General features: G+C 42.1%; 1 protein-coding gene across 1 annotated transcript; it reads left to right on the top strand.

The window, feature by feature from the left end:
* Window positions 1–15,848: 15,848 nt before the first annotated feature.
* LOC109733086 (uncharacterized) lies at window positions 15,849–16,292 on the top strand. The gene has a single exon (XM_020292290.1). It carries the CDS (start codon window positions 15,849–15,851, stop codon window positions 16,290–16,292), a length of 444 nt encoding a protein of 147 aa, XP_020147879.1.
* The last annotated feature ends 1,570 nt before the right edge of the window (window positions 16,293–17,862 follow it).

Below are 17,862 nucleotides of genomic sequence, written 5' to 3'. Positions count from 1 at the left end.
GAGGGAGGAGTGGCCGAGCAGGTTTAGGGTTAGCATTTTATACGCGGGACTGTTGGTCGGGCTTGAGCGGGCCTGCAGGGCTGTAGCAGTCCATCCATGACAGTTTTCGAGAAATCCGTCATGCATTAACAGCTTTCTTGTAGTGAATCGTTGCTCAAAAATCAAAACAAAGATAAAATACTCTTTCCTTACAACTTCAAGTGAGTGTTACTGTCTTGTGCATATTCGATGTCCCTTATTATTCGAGGTTATAGTAATGTAACTGATGAGCTATGCATGCGTGCGCAGCTAACACTTTATTCTTCTAGAGATTAAGCTTGAGCGGGGAGTAGTAACCGTCTTAGATTCGAGACGAAAAGATCCAGAGGACTATGCGAACATGACTCGAATGCTCCAGAAGTAAGTTCAATCGATCATTATCGCACTATATCGGCAACTTTGTTCATTTCCTGATATCAAGTAATTATTTTCTTTGTCTGGCAGGGTTTGCAAAGAGTTCACTGTAATTGCTCCGGGACTGCAGAGCGAGCTGCGATTTACACACCCGAAAGTAAGTACTACTACCTAGTTCCGCGCATCTCCCATTGATTCTAGCTAGTTTCATCAATACCATTTAGCATGGTTGCTTATCAGTTTGATTGACCTCTATTTCTCGTAAAGTGCTTGTGGCAGGAAGCCGGAAATGATTTCTGTGGATACTACGTTTGCGAGTTCATCTACAACGCGACGGTCTCTAATAAGCAGGGCTACTCTGGAAAACAATATGAAGTGCGTAAGCAAAAATATTCACAATTTTATTTTATTACCATCATTTGTGTGGAGTTTCATTCATACAGATGGATCGACCCTCTTCTTCAATTTAGATATGGCAGATGCAGGATGAACTCCTACCACAAGATCGCATACGAGAAATTCAAGAGGAATTGGCGGGATTCTTTCTTGACCAAGTCATCAATCAGCCGGAGAATACCATGTGGAAATTGACTTTAGAGGTTAGGGATTGTAAGAGATCTTATATTGTATATATGTAGCTAGTAGCATCGGATAAAATACGAAAACTTGTTGTTCGACCAATCTCTCGGAGAAGGAGAGGTCGGTCACTTCTCTCTGTATATGTTCATGAAGATCTTGTGTACTTAATGGTTCCTTCATTTGCTTACTAGCTAGCGTGTCGAGTTCTCTCTATACGTGTAGTACCTAGCATCGACCAAGCACAGAGATAAGTGATGTCACTTCTCTCTATTAGCTAGCTAACACAATATATGAAACCCCTAAATTAACCCTCCAAAACCCCCAACCCTCCTCCCCTTTCAAAACAAAAAAAACCCAGCTCCTGAGCTGCTGACCCGTGGATGCTTTTTGGTCCCGGTTGGTGTTACCAACCAAAACTAAAGGCCCTCCTGCCTGGGCGCCCCGCAGCGGCCACGTGGAGCACCTTCTGTCCTTGTTGATAAGCGAACCGGGACTAAAGGTTTTGGGCTTTTGTCCTGACCCTTTAGTCCCGGTTCCTGAACCGGAACAAATGGGCCTCTGGAACCGGGACAAATGGGCCTTTTTCTACTAGTGCAGATTGATCGTGGCACATGTAAATGTGCAAAATATCTCCTCTAGCACTAGCTTATATGCGCTGCTGACATAGAAGACACTTTTTAGACCAGACGTCCAGGCAAGGACATAACCGGGCTAACATGGTGAGGGACTGAGGGCGCGAATCTTGATGATTTCCTCCATATCAAACTGCATGAAGTGTCGATGGAGAACTCATAGGTTCCATGCTCCATGCTCGATCCGTAGTTTCGACACGAGTCGAAGACAGCACTGCTGGCATGCAGTGACCGACCTATAGGATGGTGGCCTGGTGGCCACCGTTACATCGTATGCGCATTTGGGCGCCATTCTCAATGTGCCATATAGCAGGCTTGTACCGTGTGTTACCCGAGAAGATTGTTTCGATCAAACCCACCACTACCCAAATTCTTCTATACCCTGGTTATTGTTTTGCCTCCCATGTGTTCATCGCCGGGAAGGTGATAATCACTACACAAATTCTTCTATTCCCTGGTTATTATTTTGCCTCCCATGTCTTCATTGCCGGGGGGGGCAATATTGGTGGCGGTCAGATCGTGCTTCCGATGTACCTCCTCCTCCTCCACATCATCACCGTCGAAAGGACGTTTACACCCTTGCCATCACCCTCTCCACCCCCTGATGGTTTGTGTTGGTTCGATGGATAGGCTCTAATTTCTTCATCTCGAGGAGCCGTATCTAGGGAGGAGCTACATTTTAAGGGCCGGATTTAGGTGCGACCGGGGTGTTCTTCAGCATAGATTGATTTGATTAGCCTTCCGCCACTTTTCGCATCTGTTGTCATTCACGTTGTCTCTCTTGTTCTTGTCCTGATCATGCTTTCTTTCGAGTCAAGGACGTTAGATTTATCCCGTTTTCGTCGACTAGAGCGCTACTGCTTCTAGAACTACTAGAATTTGTGTAATCCTAAGAAACTCGAACTGATGTAACGGGAATTTGTGTCAAATGTACGATTTTACATTATTTACAACATGACAGATTTTCGTTGGTTTTCATTGTCAAAATAATTGTTTTACATTTTAATGATCAAATTTGCCTCCTACTTTTTTTTGGTTATCATGAAACAAAAAACATGAGTCATTTTACAGTGCATCCGGATGATATGGACCGTCCGTCGGAGCGAATTCGATGGTCCAGATCCGATGCAATACGCTGATGTCACATGTATTATATCAGACCCCGAGGGGCATTTTCGGGAGAATTTTTTTTTCGAATTGATCAGATTTTCCCTCCCAAATATTTCAAGGGTATTCTCCGTACAAATTTCAGGGCTATTTTCGGTTCGATTTTTATCCCGTTCGGTAGGGTTTATTCCTCGCCGCCGCTAGGGTAAAATGACTCTTAATCCTCGCCAGCAGGATCTAGCCGCGTGTCGCGGCCCCTCCCTCCCTCCACCCCAATTCCCTCGCGATCTCGCACCACCTTCTCAACGGAAAACACGAGAGGAGGCGCACTTCCCTCTCCGCGGCGGCCACCGGCGAAGATTCGGCGCTATCCCACCTCCCAGTCCTCCATGCGGGTGCCTACAGCCACAAGGTTATAGGCAACCTCTTTCCCACACCCCAATTGGTTGTTTGCGTCGTCTACGCCTCTCTGCCATGGCCACAGCTTTGATCTGGCCGTGCATCTCGTCTGAAGGCAACGTGGTTGGGTATGGATCATGTTCTGCAGGACTAGATGAAGCCGGGCGCCGGCCTCGACGGCCAGCCCCATTCATCCAGCCCCGACTGCAAGATCTACGAACGTTCAATCGTTGCACTCATACACTTTTACATTTCATTCAACATGTATTATTTCAATTTGGCTAATAGGTGAGATTTGGAGATCAATAGAGATGATAAGCTATTAATTTTGGAATGTACTATAAACAATTCATAGCTTATGTTGATCAATATGTATGATGCTCGCTTCTTCCTGTGCAATTGCTGGACTGGGATCAACAGACTTGGCATGTGCTTTATAAGAAAAATTAGATTCACATGGGATATCCACCGTTTGAACATTGGTGTTAATTCTTATTATGATGTTTTAGCCTTGTTATGCCGAGAGTAATGATCCTCACAAAAAGCAGAGAGAAAGGAATGAGCATTCGATTCTTCCATATGTTGCATTTCATTCTTCCGTGTTTAGTTATGTCCAACATTTGTTACATGCACACACTTGACAAGGTTAGTACAAGTAGTAATCTTTCCTCTGTTTTGCAGGGCTATGACAAAACATGCTATGTGATTCCCTGAGGCAGGATGGATGTACCATGGCCACCCCACTGTACTCCTGAAGGTGATCCCTTCAATTCAGTGCACGTCCTACCATGCCACACCATGGTCATTCCAGCACCTCCAGAGGCCGCCTATGGTACGTGCTTTACTCCTATTATCCTGATACTCTCTTTTATTGGCTTTGCGGCCTGCCTACGAGACATTGACTGTGCCGTTTTCTGGGATTGCGTGTTGATTCATGCAGTATTTTTTCTTCTGTTGTGAGGCTATGCTCATGCTCATACCTTTTTCTCTCGTATGAAAATAGACATGTCATAATCCATTATTCTTCTAGGGTTGCCTGTGCACTGTAATTGGTCCGAACCTTGCCCAGGCACTGTTACTGTCACATGGTTGTAAAAAGCAAATATAGATTTCTATGAGATCCCGTAGAGACCAAATTTTTTTCAAGCAAAGTATTGTAACCAATATTATTGAAGTTTCACAACTTGACTCATCCGCAATGGACTAAGAACACGGCTAGGAAAACTTCTTCGGGACTAAAACCCAACCACACCCTACTCTATCGCTTTATGGCCAAGTGTACACTCCACATGTAAGAATGAACCACAATGTTGGACTAACTGCTTGCATCCTCGTCGTCTTCAACCGCAGCTGCATCCGATAGCCTAGCATGGTACTGCTTCCTATTCCTGTATTTCATTTTGTTGTAGCGTGAATCGACAAGCACAACAGGTAGCTCTCTTCTGAATTTGTCGATGTAGGCCTGCATGTGAGGATATGTTAGTATCGTTCCATACGTTTCATAAAATGACATAATTTTAGGTGTTACTCTACGTACTTCGTCATATTGCATCCTCAGTTTTACTCCCGTAAATAATTTGATGTTCTTCAGCATGTACAGTGCACAAGAAGAACTGTAACATTTTATGTTGTTAGATCAGCATTTCAGATATTAATAATCTAAAACAAAAACAAAAGCTAATTTTGTTGACTGACATCTCATCGGATTTTGGCACATTAATATTCCATACTGGCCATTGCGTCACGTTAATGTCTTCCCATGCATTGCTTTCAATCCCATTGACTCGCATCGCTGATCTCAGATGTGCTTCCATCCCATGTACCTGCAAGCTCAATGGGATGAGAAGTTGCCTACGACTAATACTAACATACGATGTTAAATCCTTTCTTATAATTAAATATGTTGAAATTCTCACCATGTTATTTACTTCTCTCGGTACCATACAGTGGAAAAGTGAATCAAGAACCTGAATCTCCTTCCTTCTGGGGTTTACGACCACAAGGAACTAGTGGACGTTTAAACTATTCGTAGGTAGGAAAACCTGGAGTGCACAGATAATTAGATCAACGTGCATAGTAATAAAAAAATCTGTTCTACGTCAGGTTAAAATACCATATCATGTTTCAGGTAGGTGGTGCCTTGTGTTGTTTCAGGAATGCCTGCCAAAGCGTCCTCGTAGCACTCCTTTATCCTACCATCTCTTTCGAGCTTAGCGACGCCAGCCACCCTCTCAATGTGTTGGTCGTCCCTTGTGTCAATTGGTTCATCATGACGCATGGGCTGGATCGCATCATCAACCACCTACAACAATAATCAAGTTAATTGTATTGTACAAAAATGAAACTTCATAAACTAATTTGTGAAATACTATCTTACTTCGTCACCCAACCATACGCCATCTTCAGATTCATCTTTATGGGTGAGGCATCCAAATGCTTTGATAGCACGACAATGTCATCAACTAAGACCATTTGTTTTTCACAATTTGTAGTGTTGATCAGTGACGCCACGAAATCATGTCGAACCACGTCTAGCTGGCCCCTCTGGGTTTCAGGAACTTCTGACCTCTTTTTTAAGTTGCTAGAGCCGATTTCCTCTTTTTATTGTTCGTGTCCTTAGAATCATTTGTACACTCTGATGGTGTCTTGTTTTTCCTTTTTTTTCTCAGTATCGTACGAAGCATACTCGTCATTCTCAAATAATTGCAATACCACCCTTTTCTTTTTGCCCCCATGATTTGGTGGCGTCGATTCAACCACACTTACTTGTTGCTGCTTTTGAAAGGATTCATCATGGCTGTCATCATCTGTGAAGGCACGGGGCTCTTCAGGATCTCGCGATCCCGTAGCCTTCACAGAGTGCTGCTTACTCCGTCTGTTGAATGGATTCTGTCATACGAAATAAACCGTGTATTAGCCTTTAGCAGATTCTTGCTCAATTATTGGTAAAATGTGCATCACCTGGAAATCTTCAAGGCTTGTGGTGGCTTTGGAATGCATTTGCTTATCAAAGGAGCTCCCTGGATATCATCCACCTCTTTCAAAAGCTTATGAACACCACTGAGATCCTGTTTGATTTTTACAACAGCTCTTTCGAATGTTTCATCCTGTACGTGGAAGATCACATGTTATTTCTGAAACGACAATGATTGTTTCATAATTAAGTTAACATGCATGCGTACGTCAAAATCTTCATCAAGGTTCTTCATGGGGGGCTCCATGTCATCATTTTTTATTCCCTGCTTACAATCGTGCTTAGCAGCGACCTCCGTGACATCCTTTTTTTCCCTGGTCAGAAGCCTGCTCAGCATTCTCAACAGAGACCTCCATTGGGTGTGAAGGTGCCCCGAGGTCAGATAGATGTATGTCCTCCACTCCTGGAAATATTCCATCACGTTTTTTCTTTAAAAAATACATGTTTTAGAAAAAAAATTGTACACGTAAATTTCCAATTATATATACTAATCTCATAATTCTAGGCTTACGTTCAATTCTTGATGAGGTCCTCCGTGAGCTTGCCATTTGTACGGGTACGCCTAAGGCACTCATCCATTTTATTTTCAAGGGTGCACATCCTATCGACTTGTTCTGCACCGGACTCCCGCACGAGGGAGGCAACTTCTTGCAAATCAGTTAATACACGTCCGACGAGTACCTTAATCGGAGACTTTGAAACAGTTAGAATCATATAACTTCATACTAGTTGGAATGTTACAATATATATTTGTGCCTGATGTAACTCGTTTACCTAAGCGCCATTCTTCGGTTTGGCCAGCATACCATCTCGTGCTGGAATGAAAGGCCTCATCAGGTCCTCAACATACTACAGTTTAGTGTCGTTAGTATGATTTAGAAAATATATATTTTACATAATCCAGGCAATGTGCTGACATTTTACCTCTCCAACTCCCAGATAATTATTCTGGATTATATTGTCAACCTTTTTTTCCTTCTCCTCGCTCCAGTTCTAGATCAGCGGCCTTAACCTTGATGCATACGAGATGCTAGAGTCCAATTGGTGCACTCTGAACTTCTCGTAGTACCATGTCTGCATGACAACAAAAGCAGTTTACAAACATTCTCGTACATTATGTAATGTATGTTAGATAACTGATAATTGTACTACTACGAATTACCTGCAGTAGTGGTAGATTCCCCTCCAGAATTAGCTCACCATTTACAAAATTCTTCACGCTATCCATAAGATAGTCAAGCGTTAGCTGTCCAAAATTTGTGCCCTTTATCGTCTCAACGTTTCTAACAATCCCAATATATTTGTTATCCACATACTCCTCTTTTGTTCGGCATACATATTTTCCTATGGTGAACAAGACAAATGGCCTGACAAAATTTGGTGTGCTGTCGCCTTTCATCTTGGCTAGCAATCCTTTGAAAGTTATTTTGGTGTCATTACGGTCTTTCAGTTTCTTCCACAACTCCATATTATCATCAAGATTTGAAGGGGCGTGCTTGTTCCCATGGCAGGGCATGCCTGTTATATGCGCTACTTCTTCTAGTGTGATCCTACATGGTCTCCCATTGATGATAAAGGCATCCTGCTCTGCATCATATGAATTAGCGATGGCCAGGCACAGTACACGTCTAATTTTGATGCTAGGTGTCTTTAAAAGTCCACCCAGTCCTATCAACTGGATGTACATCCTTTGCTGCGTGTTCAATCCGTTTATGAACTCCTCATATGGCGGCAAAGAAGCATCCTGGGTTCAATGGATGTGCAAGTGTGATTAGATTCGGCATGGTATACAATTTAAACACTCATATAGACGAATACAGCTTATATATACCAACATAAAAATTGTGCTCTACGCTACTGCATGAGGTACAAGCATGCTGAGTTCCATGAATGTGCAAATAATATCATTAGATTCAGCTTGGTTACGTTTGAACGGTCATATAAGGTAATCTCCATTGCAAGGCACTTATCTGAAATAAAATAAAGATTGGAAAATAAAAAACTATCCAACCGTGGTCTCCTCAACTCTAGGCGCTAATCATGGTCAGTGTATGGAATTAAAACATGGGCCATCGATGCCTTCCATAACTCGTGCGGAAGGAAAACAGAAGGCAAGCGCCCACTGCACTAATTGGCATCGACAAGGCCAGACGCTAAGATTTAGCCTGGAATCAATCGATGAATTGCCAATCTGGTAGGAAACAAATCCTAGTGTCCTCCCCTAACGCCCAACTTAATTTGTTTAAAAATGTGATGAGTTACATGAATATGAAAACAATGAGTGGGGTTGCAGCAAGAGATCATGGGACGAAGATCGTGGCACAAAAAATAGCAGCGGCTGCAGCAGGAGATCGTGGGGAGTTACGAGAGGATTCATGTTTGGCTCCGTCGTTCGGTCTTGCTAGATTCCTGGGTTGCTCCGTCCTTCGGTCCTGCTGGTTTGGGCGGCGCAGAAGGACGAACTATGATCTACGAGGTTTCAAAGGATCCCTCTTTATAGGGATCGTAGCAACCCGGGCATATATCTACGTATAGATTTCTTCGGTTGGAGGAAATCAAGGGAGGGGACCCACCTGGTTGAATATTAGGGGGCGTGGAGAGTTTAGCAAAGGTAAGTTATGGTTTAAAAAAACCAAGGTAAGTTGCACAACAACACGTAGGTCTCCTGAGAATCATGATCATCAAAAAGATATAGTTCCCGTTTCTTTGAAAATCAGCCAAAAGAACGGGACCACTTTTATTATTGGTTAGAAGTAGTTCACTGGACCTCTTTTAGGATGAAAACTGGTTCTAAAGTCAACTAAGATTGAGTCTTCACACATGAAGTATTTTACTCTCTTGTGAAGCTATTTTATTGCCCATCCGATCTTGCATGCTCATGCTCATACCTTTTTTCCTCGTATATGTGAGACCAAATTTTGTTAATAATACTGAATCATGTCTGGTGCTGCTCAAGATGGCATGACACCATGGTTTTCACTTCGGTGAGATTTCGATGAAATAACTGAACTTCATTCATTTCAGCACTTACTGCAATATTTTCCTTTCAGCCAAAATATTTCAGCCTCACTGAATTTCGGCAAAAATATTTCAGCACTCGCTGAAATTTTTCTGAAACTTCTAACTAGCATTGTTAAAAAAATTCTGAAACTTCTAACTAGAGATGCAATTGTTCTGAATCTTGTCCAGACTCCAACGAAACTTAAATATAAATTTAAGAATTCAGTTAACCTTCATAAGCTTCAAAAGTTCTGGATGTAAAAAGCAAATATGTGTTTCAGCATCTCCCATGCAGACCAAATTTATTTCAAGAATAGTATTTGGAACCAGTACTATGAAATATTACAACTTGATTAATCCGCACTGGACTAAGAACATGGCTAGGAAACCTTCTTCGGGACTAAAACCAAACCACACCCTACTCTACCGCTTCATAACCAAGTGTACACTCCAGATCTAAGAATCAACCACTGCTGGACTAACTACTTGCTTCTTCATGATCTTCAACCGCAGCTGCATCCGATAGGCTAGCATTGTACGTCTTCAGCCTTTTCATGGACTTCAATTTGTTTTAGGGCGAATTAAGAAGGACAACAGGTAGCTCTCTTTTATAATTGTGAATGTATGCCTGCATGGGAGGATATGTTAGTATCGTTCCATATGTTTACAAAATTGACAGAATTTTAGGTGTTACTCTACGTACTTGGTCATAACGCAGCGTAAGATCTTCTCCCGTAAAGAATTCGATGTTCTTCAGCATGTAGAGTGCACAAGAAGGACTACAACAATTAATTCTGTTAGCAGCATTTCACGTATTAACAATGAAAAACATAATTAGAAGCTAATACTGTTGACTGACTTGTCATCTTGTCTTGGCATAGGAACATGCTTTACTGTCCATTGGGTCACGTTAATGTCTTGCCATGCATGGCTTTGTGGTCCATTGTTCGCAGCGATGCTCTCAGATGTGCTTCCACCCCACGTATCTGCCAAAGTCCATGGTATGAGAAGTTGCTCACGGTTCATGGTTAGGTATGATGCTAAATCCTGTGTTATATTGTAAGACATTTAAAATCTCACCACGTGAACCACTTGTGTGCGTACTATGTAGCCGAAAAGTGAATCAAGAATCTGAATCTCCCTCCTTCTAGGGTTTACGACCACAAGGAACCAGTGGGTGTTCGCCATGTTCGTAGGTAGAAAAACCTGGACAGCAAAGATGATTACATCAACATGCATAATAATTAAAAAATAAATGTGTTTATGTCATGGTTAGATGGTACCAGATCATGTCTGAGGTATTTGTCTCCTTTTGTTGTTCCATGACTGCCCGCCAAAGCGGCCTCGTGGCAGTTCTCTACCTTACCATCTCTTTCGAGCATAGCGACGCCGGCCACCCTCTCAATGTAAACCAGTTGCCCGTCCCTTATGTCCTTAGGATGATCATGACGCATGATCTGAATCACAGCATCAACCAACTAAACCAAAAATCAAGTTAATTGTACTGTGCAAAAGAAATTTGATAAAATAATTTGGCAAATATCTTACTTCGTCACCCAACAATTTGTCATCTTCGCCTCCATCTGTCATGGTGAGGCATTGCAAATGCTTCTTTAGCAGAACAATGTCATCAATTACCACCAATTGTTTATCAAGATCTGAGGTGTTGACAATTTCGGCCACGTAAATTTGTCGAAACTTGTCAAGGTCGGTCTCCAGCCTTGAAGCACCTATGTCTGTATCTTTTAAATTGCTTGCACGGTTTTTCCTCGTTGTATTCTTTGTGTCCTTGGAATCGTTGGTAGACTCCGATGGATTCCTATTTTTCTTTCTCTTCTTATCACTATCGTACAGAACATAATCCTCATTGCACAATAATGAAGATGCCACTCTTTTCCGGATGCTCGCACGAGTTGGTAGCATGGAATCAACCACACTATCTTGTCGCTGCTTTGCTAAAGAATCATCATAGTTGTCCTCATCAACTGGGAAGACATGGGGCTCTTCTGGCTCCCTTATTCCCTTAGCCTTGGCAAACCGGTGTTTGCTTTTGGTACCCGCCTCTCCCCCCACCTCAATACTGACATCTTCATCATCTTGATCTCTTCTTTCTTCAGCCTCTCGCACATTCTCATTGTGCCTCAAATTCAGAGGATCCTATGATTCGAAATAAAGCACTTGTTAGCTTGCAATATGCGCGAAATAAAAAAACAAAACCAGTTAACTGTAAAATGTGCATCACCAGGAAAGCTTCAAGGTTTGTGGTGGCTTTGGAATGCTTCCGCGAATCCAAACTCGGAGCACCATGCGAAGCATCCAGCTCTTTATAAAGCTGTGAAACATTCTTGAGACTCTCCTTACAAGCTGTAGCAACAGCTCTGTCTTCTTCATCCTGAACGTGGAAGATCGTATGTTAGCTACGAATCTGCATTAACTTAAAACAAAATCAGTTAGATGTGAAATGTGTATCACCATGAAAGCTTCAAGGCTTGTGGTGGTTTTTGAATGCTTTCGTGATAGCAAACTAGGAGCAGGCTGCAAATCTTCAGCTACGTTCTTCATGGGGGCATCCATGTTATCTTTTTGTATTCCCTTAGCAGAAATGCCTTTGGCAATGAGCTCCGTGTCATCTTTTTGTTTTTGCCGGTGAGTAGTATTCTCTCCTGGGGCCTCCATTGGGTCCACAGGTACTCCCAGGTCAGATAGCTGTATGTCCTCTCCTCCTGGGCGATCAACATCAAATATTCCATAGCGGTGGTTCTTTAAAAAAATGTGTTAGTGTGGAGAGTATTGATAGTAAAATTATTTATAGAAACTCATAATGGTATACTTACATTGAATTATGTGATGAGGTCGTCCGTGCGTCTGCCGTTCGCAAGTGTACACCTAAGGCACTCGTCCATTTTTTTCAAGGGTGCACATCCTATCAAATTGTTGTGCACTGGCCTCCCGCACAATGGAGGCAACTTCTTTCAAATCAGCCAATACACGGCCCATGAGTGCCTTATCCTGCAAATTACAAGCAGTTAGAAGCATATGACTTCGATTGTACTTGCAAAGTTACAATATATATTTGTGCCTGATGTTCATCATTTACCTGACCGCCAGTCTTTGGTTTGACCGGCGTCCCAACTGGTGGCGGATTGAAAGGCCACAGCAGGTCATCGACATACTGCATGTTAGTGTCGTTAGTATCATTCAAAACATATGGTAGATAATCCAGGCACACAGTAATAACCCTTTACCTCTCTAACCCCTATATAATTTTTGTTGATTATGTTGTCAACCTTCTGTGCCTTCTTGTCACTCCAGTTTTGGATCAGCGGCCTTAACCTTGATGCATACAAGATGGTAGAGTCCAATTGGTGCACCCTCCACTTCTCGTAGTACCACGTCTGCATTACAACATAAACAGCTTAGAAAATTTTCCATGAAATTAAATGTATGGTATGTTAATAATGATTGTATTACTTGCAGCAGTGGTAGGCTGCCCTCCAGATTTGCTCCACCATTCACAAATTTCCTGACGCTAGCCATAAGATGGTCAAGTGTAAGCTGTCCAAAATTGGTGCTCTTTATTGTCTCAACGTTTCTAACAATCCCAAGGTATTTGTTGTCCACATACTGCTGTGTTGTCGGGCATACATATTTGCCTATGGTGTACAAGACAAATGGCCTGACAAAATTAGGTGTGTTGTCGCCTTTCATCTTGGCTAGCAATCCTTTCAAAGTTACTTTTGTGTCATTGGGGTCTTTCAGTTCCTTCCACAACTCCAAAGTATCGTTCTGATTTGAAGAGACGTGATTCTTCCCCATGCAGGGCAGGCCTGTTATATGCTCCACATCTTTTAGTGTGATCCTACATGGTCTCCCATTAATTATAAAGGCATCATGTCTGCATCATATGAATAAGCAATGGCCTGGCACGATAGACGTCTCATTCTCATGCCAGGAGTCTTGAGAAGTTCACCCAGTCCAATCAACTCGATGTACGTCAGTTGTTGTGCGTTTAATTATTTTATGAACTTCTCGTATTGCAGCAATGAAGCAACCTGAGTTCCCTGAATGTACAAATAGTGTGATTAGATTCTGTATGGTATTCATTTCAACACGCATAGAACCGACTAGATCTAATCTATGCCAATATCAAAATTGTGCTCTATAGTACTGCATGAAATCATAGAGCTTCTAAGCCATATAATGAACACCAGACATAGAAAAACAAGCTATCTCTGTCGGCAAATTGACTGATAATAGTATAGATTTTTAGTAGAAAGAGCAGACTTTGGTCTATGTACACTACTAAAGTTTCAGGCGTCACGCTTACGAAAATAATTGCATACATGATCAGAAGATCAATAGTTTATAGATAATCTAAAAAAAAGGAATGTAGCAATTCCATTGCAAGCATTCAAGAGCACACTCCTTAGTTCCCATCAGATTCATAAAGATCAATTAGTAAAGACCATGCAAAATTAAGGGCAATCACCAACAGTTTCAATGACTAGAGACTAAGAACTCATTTAGAAAGCCTATGCCAAAAAATTAGCAATTTCCAATTTTAAGGCATATAAACAGAGACGATAACCTTATGTCCAGTAAACATGACCATAGTAGTGACTCAAGCAACCAAAAACACAACTAGGCATCATCAAGAAGCCTAAAAATGTTGACATGGACCAAAACATGTGAGCCTACTGTCCATCTTTCTCTTTAGTTTTCTCCTTTCTTTCTCGTCAACCTAAAATTTAATATAATACATACATTTGATGTTCTCAATGCCAAATAAGTGAGGCGTGCAACTTACCTACAAAACTACTTTGTATTCTTTCTACTGCATATTTGATCAGGCATTTTGGAGTACTACGATTATTTTGTTGATTCTGTTGCTGGTTTTAAACAAAGTTAAATTACTAGTCCTTCCTTTCCATATCGTTGCACGTAGAACTTTCCAGCACGAAAATTAGCGCAAGTTTCATTACAGAGAGAGGCATTCATGACTAAAAACTAAGAGAGGAAGGCATCCACGATCTCCCTTAAGTTTTGCTAAAGCACATCTAGATGTGCTCTAAGTATTGCTTATCTAAGTCCTATGTCATTGATTTTATGCTAAGATTCGTGCAAGCCTTTTTTTGTCCTTTTTTCTTTTCTTTCTAGACACACCCATCTCCCTTCGGTAAAATAGGGATAGATAGTTATGGCTGTAACTAAACGAGATCAAAAGGAAGTGCGCCATAAATAATGGGATTGCATGCAGACTTGGGAAGGAGGGAGTATACATAATACAAGGATCTCGATCGTTACCGGAGGATTCTCTCGATGGCGACCAGCTCCATTGCCGTTCGCTTTCATCTTTTGCTTCGCCGGCTTCTCCGACGTGCCCTTCTCTTTCGTCGGCTTCTCTGAAGTGCCCTTCTCTTTCATCTCAGGATTCGCCGACGCAGGCTTCGAAGATGACGGCTCCGTCGGCTTCACCGACCTGGGATCTACTTTGGGCGGTGTGGGGTGGTAATTCGGTGTAGTCATGGAAGGCTAGGTATGGGAGGCGTGGGGTGGAAGTATACGATCTATGCTGTGAAAAGCTTTGTATTTATAGGGGATTCTCTAACAACCGATCACAAGGAAATATTGGGAATTTGGGATCTCACGAAGAGGTAGTTTTAGATCACGTAATGTTTTTAGCTAGTTTTTTATTTTGAGAATTTTTTAGCAAGTTTAGATCAATAATCTCAACCGTGAAGCGTTTGGGCTTCTTGTGCTTTCTTATACGGGCCTATTATAATGGGATGAGCCCATTTTAAATGTGAACATGAGAAAGGAAGCGAGGACTCCAACAGGCACGACGAGCCCCGTCCCAATTATTTAGGACGGGCATGCGCGAGGGCGCTTCGTCCTCACTGCCACGACTCTCCAAAAACGGTTCCTCTGCCTCTGCGTCCTCTCGATTCCCTCTTCCTCTGCGTCGCCCACTCTCCCAACAATCTGGCTTCTGGAACGGTGAGTTCTCCTTCCTGTCAATTATGTTAGTATTTCTCTAGTAGCAGCACATACGATGGCCTTCTTCTTGTAAATTTCTTGTTCTCCTGCTTCTTTATTTTGTGCGCACAGATTCATCTGCCTGCAACATGTAGTCTGTTGCCTTATGAGAATTTTGCACACAGATTCATCTGCATGCAACATCTAGTCCGTTGTCTTGTCAATTTCTTGTTTTTCTCCTGCTTCTTTAGTTTGTACACACTGTTTCATCTGCATGGGCGATGAACAATTCATAGATACATGTTTATTCTTGATTGTTGATGCAGTTGTTTAGATAAATATTTCAAGAGCATAAATTTTGATTGTTAATTCGCATATACTCCCTCTGCAAGGAAATATAACAACTTTTGGTTCACTACTTTAGTGATTTCTTTACAGAGGGAGTACTTGTTTAGTTTAAATTGTTCATGCACTTTTTTACATAAACTATCAATAGCGCCAGAATTACTATACTATCTGCCGTCATATTCATCTCGGCTTATTGTTATCATGTTATTGTCATGCTTCATGTCTTATACTGGTTTCATCAATTACAGTCCTTCGGCATGGCGTTCGAGAAAGATTATGCTGCTAGGGCAGATGGAAATACCGAAATTTTTGTGAAGTACACGAACAAGGCTAGCTGTGTTGAGTACTGCATTGGCAGATTCAAATACTGGCTGCGGAACGACGACTAGAAGATAGTTGCACTAGATGTGGAGTTCACCTGGCCTCGTGGTTCGACACAGATGGCTGCCGTGGTCCAGTTATGCGTTGGCATCTACGGCCTCGTGTACCACATAAGCGTTGCTGATGAGCACTGCGGCCTGCTTGCGGCCTTCCTGCTCGACGAGGAGTACAACTTTGTTGGGGTGGACATCAACAATGACGAGAAAGAACTCAACCGTGTTGGTCTGGTGGTACAAAACTTTGTGGATATCCAGAATATGTGGAGAGTGCCTGATCCAGTGACGATTAAGCCAAAGTATGGCTTGGCTGATGACGCTAGTTCCATCATCCACCACAGCTACAACAAGATGAAGGATGCTATCACAGAAGATGACCACCATATATGGGCAGAAGCGCCCTTGCCCTTGAAGAACATCTATTATGCTTCCAGGGACACGTATGCCACCTACGATGTATACAGGCGCTTGGTGAACTTCCAGAAGGGGTTCGAGAGTCTGTGCTAGCATCTCACCAAACCATCTAGGCAGTCGGGGAAGTCCAGAAGCAAGAATGAATCAACCTAAAATGTTTCTTCTATTTATCTAGCTGATAATCTGTAAACTTTATTATACTGCTAGTAAGTCGTAAGTTCAAATTTCCTGCAAGTTGAATCATCCTTTATTCTAGCTGTCTTGCCTAATTTGATCCACGTTCATGAGATATTATACTTAAGACGTTTATTTTGTTTCGGTTTCGCTAGCTATGATACAGAATGCGATAGCCATTTTTACCAAAAGATTATTTTAGATTTATAATGAATACTGTTCTCAACTAGGTTTGAATAAAGAAATTTTATTTTTTAATTGCATAGAGAAAGTTCATTTTTTTAATAAAAGAAGGGTCGCCCCTGTGATTTTCCATTAACAGAAACCACATGGTCTTTCAAGCCCCTGATACAAACTACAGCTAGAAACTAAAGTAATCAACTAGCAGCACAAACATGGTAGCAAGCCCAGCCAGACTTAACATGAAGGTCCAAAAAATAAAACTACGGCAGAGGACAGAAAATATAGCCGAGAGATGCGCAGGCGACACCGCAGTACCCTGTGACTCCACACTTGCGAGGAACTGTACAATTCACCTGCTACATGCTCTAGCCTGCGCATATAGACCATCAGCACCTCTTTGCTCCCAACATCAGCACCTCTTTGTTTACCACCTTCATCTGCAATATAGACCATCCCATGATCCACATGCAAATTAGCCAAACAAGAATCATAAGATCACTATACCATTTATTTTGTAATCTCACATTATTCCTGCATTACCAAAGAGTCAAGAACACAACTGATGCCCTTCCCGCATCTCCTACGCAAACACTCATAGGTACTTCTACCATCTTAACTCCATGATTTAAAATATTATAAAACCCCCTTAACGATTCCATTTGCATTACCATCGTTCATGATTATAGCCAGGGAAACAGCAGCCAATAAAGCAACCACCTATGTAAGCCCTATTTTGAGTCCTGAATAGGGCCGAATCCTAGCATTTACTCTAACTGCAACATGTCCTCCTCTCATAGTCATCGTCACCCAAGACATAATGAAGACGTAACCCCATAGATGCATAACTGCTATCAACATAGTTTTTTGCAGTATACCTAGTGTAAAGGACACTCTTACGTTGTCGTGCTACATTTGTGGCTCCTTGGTCAGCATGTTCATAACCATGTCGATATGAAGATCTTCATGGGTGGTGGTCTTGAAACCGAAAAGAACAGCTTTATGAACCTTGAGCTCTTCACTGTCAACAAAATCACTCCATCCCTTGCCGAAGATGATGCGGCCATCATCACACTTGTGGTACTTGACCGGCATGAAACTGTCCTTGCACAGTCGAATGCCAGCAAGCCCATCGCCCGGTATCTCCCCATCTCCTGGGGTCTTTAGGGCGTCAACAAGTTTCACCGGTAATCTCTATATGCACCGTCATAGGAAGAAAAATTATCAAATATGTGAAGGAGCAGTAAACAAAAGGATCTTCAACTACATCTACATATATTACATAAGGATCTTCAGTTATGGGAAACAA

Source organism: Aegilops tauschii, chromosome 5 (assembly GCF_002575655.3).
Source record: "Aegilops tauschii subsp. strangulata cultivar AL8/78 chromosome 5, Aet v6.0, whole genome shotgun sequence".
NCBI classification, from domain to species: Eukaryota; Viridiplantae; Streptophyta; class Magnoliopsida; order Poales; family Poaceae; genus Aegilops; species Aegilops tauschii.
Note: the sequence above shows the minus strand (reverse complement) of the source record. Positions and strands in the feature narration are given on the sequence as shown.